Raw genomic sequence first — 18,400 nt, forward strand, 5'->3', positions numbered from 1 at the left:
TCCGTAGTTTTCAATATACATGTATTTATTAGTAAGTTTAATGATAAAAAAGTATTATAATTTGTACCTTAAAATGTATAAGCATAATTGTGTATCTAAGTTATTATAGACAATGTGGCCTCAATTGTGATGTTTTAAACCTGACTATGCTTGTGTGTGGCCAGCCTGTCTGTCAAACGAAAGTGTCAAGTAAGTGTCAACGTTTTGTTATCTTTCTGCTCAAGCGCAACCTGGCTAAACACAACCTTTCTGTTGACACTAGGTTAGGGGATAAGCTAGTATTTTACACCTGCTTTAATTTACACACAGACGTGTTTTCCATAAGCAATGTTCGATTTCGATGATGAAGACTACGTTATTGAAGAGGATAAAATGTAAGGTTATCCTTAAAATCAATAAAAATTGTTTTAAATTAATGTTGATGTCTTGAATGAAAATTCTTAAGAATGGCCTAGATAGGCATTATCTTGTGTAATGGCATATTCTTGTGTTACCTATTAAAATGCTGCCATATGAGTCTTTTTAACTGACGTTGATCGATTATTATAATTCAAATAGCTATCTATGAATTATTTTAAGTGGATAAGAGCGATAGAAAAAAGACATACCTAAATGTAGGCCTACTTGATGCTTTGTAGTTGAATTTAATTAATTTACCAACAAAAAATGTGATAGTACCTATTTTAATTTATTTTATTTTTATTTCCCAACGGCATAGCCACTTTACAATGAAGAAAACATTCACAACTTGAAATTACAGGAAACAAAATAGTAAAAGTTGTACAATAGTAAACAATAACAATAGTAGTAACAATATCAATAGTAACAAAAATATTAACAATACAAATATTTACAAAATTTATAAATAGAAAGTTGGATTACAACAAGCAGTGCATGAGTGAGATCAAAAAAGAGTATGAAATAGTACTGTAAAAGAGTTGTCACCTATGTAATTTTTCTATATAGGCTAGGTACATTTTTCTCGGTTACACAGTAGGCCTACCCCTCAAAAGTCGTAATGAAGATAAATTAAAAGATAAGAAATTTTTACCTTTCATTTAGGCCTAGGCCTGTTATCTATAATTTGATTATAATTTTCCTCTTTGTGCTATTGCATTAATTTTAATCACCTGTTTTTAGTTTGTGAAAAGGTGAACCCAGATGTTAATTATTTAACTTACTAAAAAAATTCTCTGATACGGACTGGGCACCCATCCATCCCCCCTTGTGTAGCCTACCGTACCCGATTAGAAAATGTCCTAGTGATAAAGAAATAAAAAAAATTCAGATTTCAATTTGATTAATTAACCTGTACTCTTGTTGCTTTCCAGTGTTGTTTAGTGTGTCTAATCATGTGGTCCCTCTACAATATTGATAATCCTGAATGTCAATACACAGGATTGCCCCTTGAACTCGAATACACAATGGATCCAAGTTCATTCGAAGACAGGAAGTAGGTTTTATTTTGTTTTTGGGATTCCCTAACATGGTGGTGGTTTTAATTTGGTTAATTTGATTGGGTTTTAGTTCTAACACTTTACTCATTAATTGGGGTGCTCTAGTTGCTTAATATGGTGCTTAGCCTCGTCTTCTCTTGGAGTTTGATCAAGTAAACTTTGAAGTTTAATAGTTATGTATTGTATTTGTAATCATTTCAAACTTTTTAAAAGCAAACCCAAACAGTTTCAAGCAAAATTATAAAGGCCTATAATCACAGTAGAGTAACCAAAGCACAGTACTGGTAAGTAAGTGAAGATACAAAATCCTATCAAAATTATAAGTCTTATTTTAAAGGTACATCAAACGGCCTAAGTGACCCTAGTCTAGCTTTCAAGCGTCTTTAGGTTTTGTTATTTAAGCATAATTGTGTGTCTAAGTAATTATATACAACTATAAAACTTGTTTTGCTAAACATGTATCGTTTCAACAATGTTTGTTCAACATTGCTCATATTTATTACCTAATTATGCTATGTTTATAAAGTGATTTAATCCTATTTAATGTATATTCGAATGTAAAAATGTTGTTACCGGTACCGTTGAAAGATAAATATATATAAAAAAAAACATGTTTTTAATAACAGTTCAAGCAGTTTTTTAATAAATCTGATTTCCAATACCTAAAGTAACCTTGAGTAGGCCTACTTGACAATGCAATTTGTATGGATCTATTAATTCTAATTTTTATTTTTATTAATTTTGCATTCAAAATATTCTTAAAGCCAAACACACCGCTTTAGTTGCTCATAGGCCTAAGAGTTTGGTCTGCAAAGTAGGCAGCCTATTTAAAGTGCACTTGCTTTTATTGGTCATCATTAATCGTTTTGTGGTTTCATCGTTGATTTCAAGTGCTGAAACTGTATGTAAAACTCCAAGTGGTGATGACAAAATGAGTAAACCTACCAATGGAGTCATCGCTAATTCCGATGACACTAAGAATCCAATAATCGGTGACCCAGAAAAACCTAGGCACTCTGGAACTGGGGATTTAGATGTTAGTGTCAATATGGGAGGCTTTGTGTAAGTGTTCTGAAACTTAACGTTGATTTGTGTGGTTGAATTTTTTCATCACGTTTGATATTGGAAGACACGTAGGCCTATGGTCACACCTGCTTTTTTGGTTTGAAAAGTATGGAGTAAAAATATTAAGTATCGTAGTTTTACAACTCCAAAGGTTTAGTTGTTTGATACAGACTATGTTGGAAAATTTGTTTGAAAACATGCGTACCGTATCTTTTTTGCACAGATGTAAAGAGTTGAGGTAAAATTGTGTATTTAGAATTTTTATTTCCCCCTCCCTTGTGTTTAATCATCCTCATCTTAAACGTTTGGTCAAAAGTTGATCAATTTAATTGTTTTAATTGATATTTTAAAATTTAGGCTATTTGGTTTGTAATCAATAACTTTGTGTGTGAAGCTGTGATATCCATTGTAAGATTCATATTACATGAGGGTCGTTCGGAAAGTAACTTCTGGTCGTTTACACAAAATAACTATGTAAATAAAACAATGTATTAACTATAAAATATTAAAACTCCATCTACAATTTATTCTTCAACATAACATGTACATTTATAGTTTCTTTTTTCAAGCTTCTAAATTTTGTCTCCAAAAAATCTGCACCAGTGCCTTAAGCCGATATACGGCCAAATTTTTTCAGTTCTTTGTTAACTGAGACCCAGCCACTTCTTCCCATGCAAAAAAAAGATTCTCTCCCGTCGTTGGGAGCCAAATCTGTGTTGTTAGTCAGATGTTGGAATATTTCAAAATAAAACTTTCCCAGAAGGTCTTTCAACTTGAGCAGCTTAATGTCGTGTGTTTTCATGCTAAAGTCACTACATCAGAGATCAACATGCCTCAACCCTTTGTTTTGTATACCTTTCTGTTAAATCCATTATAGTACTACTTGTTTCGCCACATTTGGCCCTTACACTGCACAAAATTCATGATAAACAGCTGTAGTAGTACATTTTTTACTTTAAAAATCGTTTAAAGATCGGACCACACACTTGTGGCAGGTTTTTTTTACCGTGTCGCACATTTTTAGAAGCTATAAAATATAAGTAGGCGACCGCTCAATGTTTACACTACCACGACTGACACTTTATTGACTTGCCGCACACTTACGAATTGCAGCACTACCCCCAAGGACTCTTCAAGTACAGAAGCCAAACGAAGGATACTTTCTGAACGGCCTTACTAACCCTGTAGTTAAAAGTTTCAAACAAAATTTGTTAATATTTATGATTTCTTTGTGTAGGCATTAAATTGACATACAATACTTTTTTACCCTACAAAAAAATTTTGTTAATAATTAGTTTTAGAAATTATAAAAGAATCTAATACTTTTAATACTTTTCTTTTTAATACTTTTCATTAATGTAAAAATTCCCAGTTCAACAAATGTGTTATCAATTGATGAAGTTTTAAAAACTATAGGGCCTAACAACATTTAAGACAACAAATTAAAAAAAATCAAAACAGGATAACAGTTATAAAATTTGATTTCATTTACTTTTCTAAAAAATCACTAAATTCATACAATTAAAAATAAAAACACTCTCGACTTTACTGAGGTATACTGTGTTTACTTAGGTAAGGTATAATACTATCTTGATTCAGACAAAAATAAAATATAGTTACTGTACAGTGTACAATCATAAAAAGAATGCAATAGAAACATTTCTGAGCATTTTTAATTCACTTGCGGTTTTTATGTTTTTATTAATTTAAGTGTCCGCGATATTCTTGATCTCCCAAAAGAAGACTCAAAAACAGATGATGATAAAAATGCAGAAGAGGAAAAGAACGATGATGAAGAAGACAATCTTTTGGACATGTAAGTCTGTTTAGTATTCATTTAAGCACATTTAACTATAGATTGCAAAAATATTTATTTGTATAATGTGTAATGTGACTTTTTTTATCAGTTTTGCCTTAAGGGATTTTATTTGGCCTTTTTGGCTTAGTGGTTTTTAAACCGATGCATCTGCAAAGTACTATAATATATCAGACTTAGTTTTATAGGTACTTAAAACTGTACCATATGATTGTCTTGACATAAGCTAAATTTAGCATTCCCGGCATATTAGTAAAAAGTGTTGATTATTTTTTTTTCAGAAAATCTATAGAAAATGGAATAGAAGATTCAATTCCTATGTATGGATATCAGCGGTCTTATCCTGACACACTGTAAGTTTAATTTTTCTTAACAGTTGTTAAATAATTAATAAGTATTGTTTTGCGTAGTTGTGCAAGGCTTTTAGATTGCTTTGTAGTATTAAACTGCTTAAATGTAATGTAATCATGCACTTTAAGGAACTTAGGCCTATAAAAAGACAATCAAGTAAAAAAATATGTTTTAGTGAAATGTTTATGTACGGTAGCTGAAAATGTTGGCACATTATAAAAAAAGACTTTTAAAACTATCAAAATATTAGGTCGAGTGTTCATTTACACTTTGGATTTAAAGGGATACCATTTAAAAAAAAACCTGATTTTCTGAGGTGGGCCAGTTATTATATTGTATTAAGTAATTGTGATTTAGCTGATACTTGTATATATTGTTTATATAAAAGTACCAACATGATTGGTACAAACTAAATTTTAGATTACCGTAGATCTAAGGGGCCTAACAGGCCTAACATCACTTCTTCGGCCTGGAGATTGACAAAAAAAAGCTGAAACGCAAGGCTTCTCTTTAAAGTTTCAGACTTATAAAAACTTGTGTGGAGGAACAAATACCTTTGCAGTCTGTGCACAGCATTTAAGCCAAAGTTGAGATATATGCATGTTAAATTTTATTCTTTTAGATATTCATCTATCTATAGTTAACTGTTTGTTAACTTCAATATTATTTATTTATTCATTTCTGTTGCAGATGGCAATACGTTTGCTTGTTTGGTGCACCTGTATAAGTTGGCCCATACCACAGTAGCCTCATATATACACTTCAAGCTTTTGTGCTTGATCTTCACAGTGTTGTTGTTGTATGTTTGAACGTAGAAAAATGTAAAATAATTAACTGGGTTCCTGTATGTTGAGGAAGAAGAACTAAAAATAGCTGTGGGTTGATTTTTTTTTAAATTTTGATATTGGTAGTATGGATTAGATAGGGAAGCAAGGGGTGGGTGTATTCATATTTCGATCCCCCCCTAAATAATCAAATATTTTTAAAATATGTATTTACAACATAGTGAACATTTCAGAAAGTATACTGGGTTTTGGTTGATTCTTCAGAAAAAGTTATTTTTTTTATGTGTTGTGCTATTAATAATCAATAAGTAATTTGTAAAATAGGCATTACATTCGTCAATGCAGCTCAAATATTGTTGTAACTACGTTACGGCCGTTTCGGCATTACAATGCCATCGACTACAGAAAGGTCAAATTTCTGTGAACAGAGTTGATAAGAGCACCTGTTTGTATATTCCTGTAGAATAAAAACTATATGATTTTTGTAAAACTGTAAATAAAGTGTAAAATAGTTGAGACAATTTTAAAAGTAGACATTTGTTTATTATCAGAGCCATGGAAAACGGTAAGAGTTCAATTACTTTTTACATAAAATGATAAAATAAACAGTTAATAACGTCACTGGTATTTATACAATTTTTACATTTTTCAGACAAGGATAGATGTAAGATTTTGTTCATTCTAGTTGTATTTTCTGGATATTGTTTACTCCTTAAGTAAAACCTCTTCACAATTTGTTTTATGAAAATAATAAATTTGCTTATACTTGAATATACTGTCAAATTTAAATGTTAATACTTAGATAGGATTCAGTATAAATAAAAATGTCAGTTTTTTTTCATTAAAATAAGACAGAAGTGATATTGACCTTACTATGCATTTTCCATGGGCCTGAATATTGTTGGTAGCATTTAAAATAGAGTAATACTGTAATTTGTTGTTGTTGATAGGTAAAGTGTATTTTTTGTTTTATTGTTGTATATTTAAAAGTTCTGAGCACAGTAGCACAGTGTGTTATTTCCCATGGTACCCTGTATCAGAATGTATTAATTGTTGTTTTAGAATGCCTGTTTATGGATATAGGCAAGGCAGTGCTCGCTTTGCAAGGGAAAACGGCGGAACGGAGTTCCGGTACCTCTCTTTTGGAAAGATAAAAATATTTGCATAAATAGGTACAAATCACATCAAATCAGTTACAGTTCCCGGCATCTAATTTTTACAAATCAAGCACTGATATTATAGGTAGCTTTGTAAAATTTTACAAATTCCTTTATTTCATTGTAGCATTTTAAATTTCAACAATAAGAATTAATCCTAGTGTTGTTCTTTGTAATACCTTTATTTAACTCATCGAGCCAATGTTTTTAAATTGGTGCGATTCAAAGTGTAATATTATCTTTTTATGTAGTCCTAAAAAAACATTCAATAAATCAAATAAGAAGTGTTTAGTGTGCAGGTTTCATGAAAAAGAGATACTTTGGGTCATTCCAAATACACAACGACAACAATAAAAATAACCCAAAAAATTTAAAATATGGTACGAGTATTCATGAACTCCCAATGAATGCAGTTGCATCTTAAATTTTGAAATATTTCCAAACATATTATAGGATACATAATTTTAGTTCCTCACCTTATAACCAAGCATGGCAAATGCTGTTTTTAAAAACTTTACTCGTCTTAGTCACAAAAATAAATAAAAAACAATTACCTGAATTTGTTCCCATTTAACAAAATAGATTTTAAAAAACACATAAGAGTGTAAATCTCGGAGTTTTTATATTATAAAACACAGTTTTCTTTCACGGAACTACACAGCTCACTGTTGTAATTTACATAATTATCTCTAGAATTGGTAATCGTCAGCCAGTTGGCACCTGTGATAGTGTGTGCTCTCACTATCACTAATGTTGATAAACTAACCTCCAACCTTCAATGAACAGCCGAGCTTCCATTACTAGTTCATTTTACCTTTTCCAAAATTTTCCGAATCGTCGGTTCTGTGATGAGATACTTTACCCCAAAACCTCCTGATCCTACTGGGTAAGCTTTAATAGTAACTGACAGATAAATGCTAACCTAAAATGAAATTTGGTTTTAGGTAAAAAAAAATTAAAGAGGTTATTTTATAGTTATATAGAATTATTAAATTTATCTAACATTGTAAATACTTAGTAAAAATAACATTCTAGTATATGGGTGTGTTTGGTAGCTTGATGATTAGCTTTTTTTACTTCTGTGCAAGAATGACAGGTCAATCCTGAATTAAAAAATCATAATTAGGACTGCTTTCCAAAAAATGTAGGTTTCTTTCCTAAAAAAAATCCTAGGGCACTTTGAATATCAAAATAAATATCTCTGAAGCCATAAAAATTGTAAACAACCACAAGTTTTTGTTAACTTTAAGAAGATAATCTAATAATTGTAATAATATTTTGGTGCCATTAAGAGAGATAATTTTACAGAAAACAACATGAAGATGTTCAAACTTGTTTTTCTTAAATTTGTCGTTTGCTGGTGGCGCTGCCTACGGATTGACAGGCAAAGCTCTCTCAAAACACTTAATGCTTTTTACCATGCGGTTGGCATTCTGGGTTATAGTAGTGCGTTTTCTGTGATAGGGGTGAGAACCTATCAGAATAGTAGCGAAAAAAGTAAATGAAACGGTTTTAGTATTAGGTTTGATCTAGTTTACTTGTCACCAACATATGAAATAACTATCCTAACCTGACCAAATCCAGCTTGCGTTTAGAATCGAGTTAACAGATTTCAACCTAACAATCTAGTGTTCACTTGTTTCTAATCCTTGTCTACTCAATTCCACCATTAGTTATGACTAACAGGGATGGTGTTGGATGTAATGTACCGGTAACCATATATTGCATGTAGAATGTTGACGTAACCGTTTTTGGCATGTAACTTAACCGCATGTTGTAGGGGGATGACTATCACATCAGGGATAGTAACCATAACCAAGGACCAGGGGAATCTTATAGGCATCAGTATTGGAGGAGGTGCCCCACTCTGCCCTTGCCTGTACATTGTCCAGGTACAGTCTAAACAACAATTTTATTCAGTTTTCCCCCCTATTAATTGAAGAAAGTATTGTTTTCTTTTTAATTTTGGAGTTGGAGATTTATGTAAAAATATCCGTTTTGGTGCCTCTGAATCAAAAAAGTGATTTTCTAAATTAAGTCTGTGTGTTTAGATGTTTACAGAGCTATATACTACTACATCTGTGGTCAGATTTTGAAATTTATGCAGTATCTCCAGGTCTTTTGTAGTTTTTTGAAATGTTGATTTTTAATGGTTATTTTTTCATTTAAACCCATAAAATCCCGGAAAATCAGATTTTTACAATAGCGGCTTGAATAATTTTGATTGGAATTTATTGTTTTTTTAACCCTGAAAAAAAAAAATGGAACAACCTTCAACGCTTTAAAGATTATGGTTCAAAAGTGAGGACAACTTTTGTGACGTTTCCCATAAGAATTCATACTTACCCCCTCCAGTTACCCATGAAAGTAGGATTTTCAATTTCATTGTCAAGCAAATAGAGAAATTGTACATTTCAGTTTGCTAAATACTGTATATTTTCATAGCCAATTATACTTAAAATTGTAGTTGGTCTCACTATAACTGCATGCAAATCATCCAATCCTGTTTGACTTCTTGTTCAGCTCTCAACACATATTTAGTTTTTGGCTTGTGATTTACTAAGACTCAAAACTAAATAATTGACTTGTTACATCAATGGCAATGCACCACCAGCGCCAGGGCTGCGTTACGGGCAGTGGAGCCCTGGGCAAAACCCAAAAGCAGCGCCCCCTTTTTTCCTAGTGCGGGTGGGCGGTGGTCGTGGGACGTACCCCGCGGGCGCCCTCCAATCACCAGCACCCCTGGGCCTAGTCTGACCGTTTACAATTTATAAAAGCGGGCCTGACCAGTGCTATTTTTGGTTGTCTGTTTCTAAACTGATGTCTGTTTCTCAGGTGTTTGACAACACCCCGGCAGCCAAGGAAGGTACTCTACAGAGTGGGGATGAGCTGGTCGGAGTCAACGGACAATCTGTCAAGGGCAAGACCAAGGTCGAAGTGGCCAAGATGATACAAGCTTGCAAGGTTTGTACAACAAAACGTTTTTGTTTTTCTATTTTTGATGTGCTTTTGTATATCGACTCATGTCAAGTTTTTTGTGCAAAATCTTTTACGATGTTACAGAAACAAATTCCTACAATCTTAGGATCACTTTTTTATCCTCCAATATCTTCTATGTATTGAAACAAACCTGCCAAACTCGATGGGTACTTTCACGGTTTCACACCAATTCAGAGTTCTCTAGCATAAATGACATTTTTTTTAGGGGGAAGAGGGGAAATACTTTTACGCACACAGGTAGCCAGGACGTAGTATGAGACTTCTGAATTGATCAGACTACTCACTAAAATCCCTGTAATCTGTTGGACACATCCAGGGATTGTTTGTTACATTAGCATAAGATAGTCAGAGTTGAGTTATTAAAGTGTTGAACATTTCACTTTGCTTTATGATAAGAAAAGGGATAGCAACAAAAATGACGATTGAGTACCTTACGAAATGTTGTTTATTGCTTTGTCAAGTACAATATTTCCACATTATGTCTGATGGATGGAATATTCTAATCTATTTTCACTCTTCTCTAGGGCGAAGTTCAAATAAAGTACAATAAGCTGCATGCAGATCCACAGCAGGGCAAGAGTTTGGACATCATATTGAAGAAAGAGAAACATCGGCTGGTGGAAAAGATGAGTTCGTCCACAGCTGATGCGCTTGGTCTGTCTCGGGCAATACTGTGCAACGACGTGCTCGTGAAGAAGCTCGATACGCTGGAGGCGACTGAGGCGATGTATCGTTCTCTCATCGACCACACGAGCAAACTGCTCAATGCTTTCTTCCTTGTGCTCAAACAGTACAAAGGTAAGTTAATTTCAGTATGAGAAAATATATAAACTTAGGGTACTAATTATTATTATTATTATTATTATTATTATTATTTGTTGTCATGAGAGCCGAAGCCCCCTGACTGCTTACCCGGTACCTATCCTACAGGACATACCCGGGCCCCATGATGTAGGCCGAAGCTTACGCATCAACCTTTAGCACATCATGGGCGGATGACTTAAGGTCATCAGGCTCGCCGGCTGCCGAAGCAGACCCTTCGGAAAGAGGGTTGCCCCTCAATCCTAACCAGGGATTCCGGCTGCTTGTTTAAGCGTCACTCCACCTGGGTTCCACTAGGTCGGAACCTAGAGGTCCATAGTAGAGCGCCCCGACGCATTTAGTGCAAGCAACACTCGGGACCTATCTCATCCCTGACAGGCAGAACCCGCCATCAATAGCCAGGAGGAAGGGGACCATCAGCACGCTGACGGGGGGAACCCCAACCTCCCATTTACACCGCTGCCCGATCGAGGCCTGACCCATTGCTGGGAACCAGAGATATCCAGAGCGATAGATCCCCAGATACCCCTGGCGGGCTCGGACCCAGCACCCGATCTACTTCGTTTGCCCGTCAGACCCAACATCACTGCCAGGCCATCAGGGTTTCCCAAAAGGAGGCAGGTATAGAAGTGGGACCCACCCGGATGAACCTATCCACCAGAGGTGGCGACACCCTTGACTCAATTGAGGTTCCGGGAAGAACCCCCCACACTCAAGATAACCATACCGTCCGTGCTCAGAGACAGGGATAGGTTTGCATAAGTACCTACAAACCGTTGCCCTCACACTGCGGAAAGTTACGTTGCCCTTGAGTGTCCCCGTGAGCTGCGGGTACTTGCCCGTTTTCACCTCCAGGAAAGGTTACTTCCAAAGTCGAGGATTTGCCCACTGAATGCTGGTCGCACACCACAAGCAGGCCGAAGCCCAAAGTACCACAGACACAGGTAGGTTAGAGATTATGATGTACTTCCATCTCTCCTAGAGCTAAACACCCCTCCATCCTGGATACAGGAATGTCACTGGGACCCGATGCCCAGTCGACCATGTCTGTGGCCAACTTGAAATGCCGATACCAACACGGAGCATTTACCTCCCCTCTGGGGGCTAGGTATTTCACCTCCCAGGACGAGGCTACTTCCAAAGTCGAGGATATGCCTCACAAAATGTCAGTCGAACACAACAGGTAGGACTCAGTCACAACCACAGTTACAGGTAGTTGAGGAGAGGCGGAATTAACGGCGTCACTGAGAGCTAAACACCCCCCCCACCCTGAATGGAGGGAATGTCACTGGAGGCTCCCCCTAAGGGGCTGGCGCTTACCAGTCGTCCATAACTGTGGTCTACCTGAAGTGCCGGGTCTGACACCCGAATTGGTTGCAACTTAGGGTACTGTCCAAGAACACAGTTGGAACATAAAAGTAGAAAAAAATTGAAGATCTAGTTGTACTTTGTGAAAAACCCTTCATTGTGTAATAGGCCAACCTTTAATCTTCTAGGCTATTGAAACATCGAGTTTTTTAGTCTTGCCAACAATTATTCTTCTCCATTTCCTTCCATATCCTACTTGATAATGGAAAAAAATCAAAAGCTTTTTATTGGTTCAAAATTGGACCCAGCTGCCCTTGATCACACTTATAATAAATCATCCTGACTAAAGTACCAGCTGATATTAGTCAGTAGTAACAAAGTTATCATCTCATTCAATCAACAAATCCTTCACTAAGCTGTTGTCTCTAGTCTGGTGAGGTCGTCACAGTGGTGTAGTCGTAAGTTTTCCAGTGTATCTCCAACATCTAAGAACTAACCAACATAATAGTATTATTGGAAAATGAAGAATGGAACACTAATGTTCCCACACATTCTCAACACACACTCCACACCACTGTACATTTATTACTTATTAGTCTTTCCGGCTATTTTCCGTCTCTTATTTCCATCGGTCAACCGAGTAGACATCTATTTCTTACATACCTAGCCTACTTCCTAAGGGCATTTCTGATTTGTTGAATAGTTTCCATTTAACACCAATTTAAATTTTTCTTTAAACCTAAAAAAACACCTACTACCCTTGTGGATTTTGCCAGTACTGCACCTTAACATTGAGGGGAGTGAGCGTGAGACTTCGGTCCACGAGGTCCCGGGTTTAAATTCCTAAAATCACCAAAAGGATTTTATCTATATAATAGCTTTGCAAACTCTAGGCCTAGCCAAGCTATGTAAAAAATCCCTAGCTGGAGTCCAGAAAAAAATCTGTACCCAAACATGGTTGGTTGCAGCGTTCGGTGAGGTTTTCTGCGCCATCGGAGTGAGAGAGCCCCAGAGGCGCGCCAGTGAAGTGTTTGGTCAGTTCGGAGGATATCACCGCCAGATGGCCAACCTGGGCGTGCAAGCGTTGGAGTCTCTCAAGCCTATATTGGCTGACCTAGACACTCATCTCACTAAAGCTATCCCCGACACCAAACAGACGATCCGCAAATACGCTGACACCAAATTTGAGTACCTCTCGTACTGCTTGAAGGTTGGTGTTTACGTTGATTAGTTTATGAGACTATTTGTTAATCTAAATTATTATGCAGCTCATAAATTTTACCTTTTAGCAAATTTTCCAAATAGGGAGATTAAGCTATTAAAATTAATCTTTAGTAGGTTAATTTTCTTTTGAACATGGTATATCAATGTTTGCTTCTTAGATTGATAAACCAAATTAATTGGGGTGGTTAAAGACCAACCATACAAGGTACTTTATCACTGCAGTCAACACTGATTCGCTTATATGACGACTTCACTGTCTGTAGATCACCCACAGATCAGAAGTCTATCGTGACAGGCAGAGTTGAGGACTTTAAAAGAAATTTCTATAAAGTATTTTAAATACTATCTTAATATTTAACAACTTGTTAAAATAAACTGATTTCATGCAAAAGAGGTAAAAGAGGTATGCTCCAAAAATAGCATGGGACTTGCAAACCAACAATTCAAAACCAATGGGATAATTTTTCTGAAAAAGCACGCTTGATTCAAATTGTTTTAATACTTTTAACAACAGCTGTGTGTAATGGTAAGCTAAATTGAAAGTCATAATTTAATACAGATACTAGTGCACCTGTTGCTCAAATTTGAGCAATTGCAAAGTATTCCAGTATACAGGGTGTTTTTTTAAAAACTTGCATCTTTATTTATGTAAAAACCGCAATAGATAGAAAAATGCAGTTTGCGGGAACCATCTATTGAAGTAGGGGGCCCAATTGTTTTGAATTCAACGTTACATTCACATTCCCCCCCTGCCCCCAACTTATTTTTTTTAAATAGCAAGGTACCCCTTGTGACATATCAAATGAAAGAGCATAAGAAAAGAAAATGTTTGATGAAAAAAAATTAAAAATCGGTTCATAAATTTGCGAGATATTTCCCCCCCCCTTCCCCGGAACTTCATTTTTTTTTAATAGCAAAGTACCCCTTGTGACATATCAAATGAAAGAGCATGAAAAAAGAAAATTTTTGGTGAAATTTATTTTTCATTTGATATGTCACAAGGGCGGGTACCTTGCTATTAAAAAACAAGTTATGGGTAGGGGAAAAAGGGGGGGATTATCTCACAAATTTATGAGCCGATTTTAATTTTTTTTCACCAAAAATTTTCTTTTTTCATGCTCTTTCATTTGACATGTCACAAGGGGTACTTTGCTATGAAAAAAATAATCAAGTTCCGGGGAAGGGGGGGGGGATATCTCGCAAATTTATGAACCGATTTTTAATTTTTTTTCATCAAACATTTTCTTTTTTCATGCTCTTTCATTTGATATGTCACAAGGGGTACCTTGCTATTTAAAAAAAATAAGTTGGGGGCAGGGGGGGAATGTGAATGTAACGTTGAATTCAAAACAATTGGGCCCCCTACTTCAATAGATGATTCCCGCAAACTGCATATTTCTATCTATTGCGGTTTTTACATAAATAAAGATGCAAGTTTAAAAAAAAAACACCCTGTATAACAATAAATAATTAATTGTTAATATAACAGTCATAATTAATTTCCGATTACTTAAAAGAGTCAACTCAAAAATAATGTAATCAATCACTCCTCTACCTACAGTTATCAAAACTGAAAACAAACTCACTCTGAAAACGAACGCTTTTGTGTGTATCATATGTGTTTACTATGAACAGCTGTAATTAATACAAATTATTTGTCTGTTAAATAAACAAAATCTTTTCTTCATAAGAAATACATTAGGATTTTGATGGCCTTTGGGATTTTGACACATCATTTTTTTAAATCCGTCCATTATTAACGGAGGAGTAGTGTTTCGTAGAAATCGCCTTTACGTATTATATATAAGGATAAGGATCCTAATACCACATGTTTCCAATTTTAGTATAACCAGCTGTTTCAAATATTAGTGTAAATTTCAAAGTATTCAGCTGTTCAAATGTAAACATTTTCTCCCTAAGAATAACATTGGAACTTTGAAGGCCACTGGGGCAGGGCCCTGATGGAATTCCAAAGTTTTTTTGTTTGATGGCAAAACTACATGCTAAGACCTTTCTAACAACACCTTGGACACGGTGATCGGTAGCACCACCGCTCCAAAACAATTATGACAAAAATATGCCTATCGTATTAAATATATAGATTATCAAGATTGCTTCTCAAAAATGTAAAAAAGACTGTCTATTTTTATTGTTAGATAACACTTATGAGGAAAAAATGTACAAGAGCTTCTATTTTTTCAACACTAATATAGAATTTGTAATTTTTAAAGAAAGTTACAAGCCTGTCTTGACAGTAATGTTGCCTAAGCACTTGATATTGGCCTTTCTTTAACCAAAGCTATCAGCGATTACATACATCACAAACAATTTCAATCCAACTTAATAGTACCACAAGGCAGGGAACTAACAATATTGCAGCTGTAGTTCTTCTGATATGATACTTGCCAATTGTGTTAAAAATCAATCTTCTGATTGGCAGGTGAAGGAGATGGATGATGAGGAATACAGTTACTCCGCGTTGCAGGAGCCGTTGTACCGAGTAGAGACAGGCAACTACCAGTACAGGCTGATCCTTAGGTGTAGGCAAGATGCCAGGGCCAGGTCAGATTCCCTTTCTTTTCACAATAATTAGCATGATACAATAAAAGTGTGCGATTTACTTACTTCTTAGTATAATTACGATAAGTTCCTGTCTGTGACGCAGTGAAGTCATAAGACCTAGTTTGTGGTTTTAGTGACCGTGGAAGCCTTAATTAATTCTTAAGTTCCTTTGGGTCTTTTTGAGCCATGGTCTTCGGGAGGTGACTGTGACGTTTCTGATTAGTTGCAGCAACCCTTCGGTGCAATTTACGATTGAACAGAACAATTCCTAAACAGCTAGCTAAATTCGTAGCAGAGCTAGTCATATTATGTTTAAATTTTAAATATTTGATCAATAAGCTTGAGAAAGATGGCAACTTTGCGTGGGGGAAAAAAGTCATTACACTAAGCTTACACTCATTTTCTACATTCTATACTTCAACAAGTCTCTCCTTGGACTAAATATTGTGTGTTTCCTTTTGGAATTTTTCCATGGTAAAGGCTGCTCTGCCATCTCTTTATTCCAAAAATCACAATTCAACAGAATTGATTCGGGCGTGCTGTCGATTGCAATTCAACTTAAACAGCTGGTATTTTTTCAGTTGTATGATATGGTCATTTCCTGAAGAACAAGACTTCACAGCACATTTTGGGTGTGGGAAACATTCTAGTTCTTTTCTCTTGTTTATTTGCAACTGTTGGACTAAAAGTCGAGAAACCTCATAATCATGACCTTGACATGTTGCCTTCACAATCAAAATTAAAGTTTTCGTTTACCTCTGCCAGTCTCCCATAACTTATTTGTTGCTTTGTTACAATACTGTTTCATTTTGCAGGAAGATTTTCATCAGGAGAACACAATGTCTTCACTCAAGCCATTTTCCACTTACGAGAACTGTAGTTTGTTATCACAGGTTTGCCAAGCTGCGCTCGGACGTGTCAGTTAAGCTAGAGATGCTAGACAACAAGCATGTGCAGGGTGTTGTGGCCCAACTACACAAGTTGGTGTCGTCTCTCAGTAGGTTCCACCAGGAGACGCTCAATGTCTTCCCTCAGGCCATGTTCCCCATAGAGATGGACCTGAGTCGCACTGCTTTCCATTACAAGTCTACGACACCGGTAGTTCAGGTAACCTCAATAGTAGTAGAACAAATCTAGTACACACAAGAGTTATTTTGAATTTGTATTTACCAACGCAATTATTTGGAATTTTTAACATTTTTGTTGCAAAGGAACGATCCTTTACCTGATCACTTGGGTCAGTAGTGGAGATTGATCTACTAGAAAGCTGAGTCTAGATGTAGAGATTGCTCTAGCACTTAGAATGGATGCGGAGATTGCTATGCTTTAGCGCTTGTGTCTAATACATAGATTGCTCTAGTACTGAAGTCGGATGTGTAGATAGCGTTGCATAATAATCAGATGCATAGATTTCTTTAGCATAGGTTATGAGCGGCGAGGCTCACATAGAGAGTAGAGATGTGTCCTGGTCGGCGGCCTGGGAGCAAATGAGGGGGACAGCCTGGGCAGGCTTGCTTTTTAAGCTATGGGTAAGGTCGGAGTATTTTGTTAACGATATAGGTCAGGGAAAAGTGACTTACGGTAAGTGGAACGTTGGATAGGAGGATCGCGACGTGAGTAAGTTAGGGGATTGCCAAATAGGGAAACAACTGAAAAAACAGATCGTTACATAATTGAACTCGTAACTTAATTTCAAGATTGGAAATAAGAAGGAAACCTGCCCAACCCTTTGTATAACTGAATCCCAAAGTTTCTTAGTGATCAGATGGACAGTTTGGCAATACATAAAGGCTGCACAAAAATATTTATTTTCACATGGATACAGATACTAACAAACTGATACAATTTCTTTACTTACAGTATGAAGATGACGATGAAGATATTCTTGACGGGGAAGAGGCGGTTGAAAATAGTTTGGATGAGAATGGAGTCACAAATTTGCTTGAAGGAGTGGAACAGCTGAAGTTAGACTTATCTCAACCACCTCCGGAGCAGAACATTGAGTCAGACTTTGACCTTTTCAAAGACCTCCAGATCAACAACTCCGATCAGCTGATCCCAGGGCTTGATCTCTCCCCTCTCTCGCCAACAGAAAATGACAACTTGATTGGGATCAACTGAGACTTCAATGTTCTATTTTGCATTTATGAATTTGCTGTTGTGTTATTGCTTGTGTGTTATAAATCCAGATTATTTATTCCACGATTTTAAAACTGTTGTCTTAGTACCTTGTCTCTTTTATGGCTGTTTTTCACTTGGAAGAAAAATATTTTGGTTTAGTGGAACAAATGTAATAAAGGTCAAGAAAATGAAATAATTAAGTACACATAGCATAATCAATCAGTATGCTAGTTTAATTGAAAAGTTGTCTTAACCTTAAAAATAAAAAGTTAAGATTTTTCCAAAGTTAAAATTTGAGTCTAATGAAAACCCACTTTGTTTAGCTTGGGCTAGCAAGGTGGTTTGTTGGAGAAATTGGGTCATTTATACATTAATAGCTTATGTATCTATCTATATATTAATAGGCAAGCATGTTTCTTTAAAACCTTTTTTCTCAGCTCGTGTGAATCGTAGGGAAAATCTACGCATACCGTTGGAAAGCTATTTTCCTGTAGGTGTGCAGAATCCCTTTATAAATTTAAATAGGCTCAAAGATAAGCACAAAAAATGAGTTTAAAAATTTGAAAAAATTAACATGGATCTTATGCGTTGCTATGCTGGTTACGAAATAACAACGAAATATAAACAGAAAATCAAAACAAATGGAAGAAACTCCAATCACATGTTTTATTTACAGTGTGGGGTGAAAATAGATAAGTGAGTACAGTACATTAGATATTTTTGGTCGAGTTT

The 18,400-nt window shown here is 35.7% G+C and overlaps 1 protein-coding gene across 6 annotated transcripts; it reads left to right on the forward strand.

The window, feature by feature from the left end:
- The first annotated feature begins 239 nt into the window (after positions 1-239).
- Positions 240-17,760, forward strand: LOC129002552 (PRKCA-binding protein). 6 transcript variants are annotated; one of them, XM_054430436.1, is made up of 10 exons: positions 240-374; positions 4,234-4,338; positions 4,620-4,691; positions 8,412-8,523; positions 9,467-9,595; positions 10,156-10,429; positions 12,730-12,971; positions 15,426-15,547; positions 16,441-16,654; positions 17,408-17,760. In XM_054430436.1, the coding sequence occupies exons 1-10, from the start codon at positions 328-330 to the stop codon at positions 17,666-17,668; spliced, it is 1,578 nt and encodes a 525-aa protein (XP_054286411.1). In that variant the 5' UTR covers positions 240-327; the 3' UTR covers positions 17,669-17,760. The 6 variants fall into 6 exon arrangements, with proteins under 6 accessions (XP_054286411.1, XP_054286413.1, XP_054286412.1 ...); XM_054430435.1 differs by lacking the exon at positions 240-374 and adding an exon at positions 1,328-1,453; XM_054430434.1 differs by lacking the exon at positions 240-374 and adding an exon at positions 2,396-2,519.
- The last annotated feature ends 640 nt before the right edge of the window (positions 17,761-18,400 follow it).

This window comes from Macrosteles quadrilineatus, unplaced genomic scaffold (assembly GCF_028750875.1).
Source record: "Macrosteles quadrilineatus isolate MER2022 unplaced genomic scaffold, UCM_ALF_1.0 Scaffold_9__3_contigs__length_116548681, whole genome shotgun sequence".
NCBI classification, from domain to species: Eukaryota; Metazoa; Arthropoda; class Insecta; order Hemiptera; family Cicadellidae; genus Macrosteles; species Macrosteles quadrilineatus.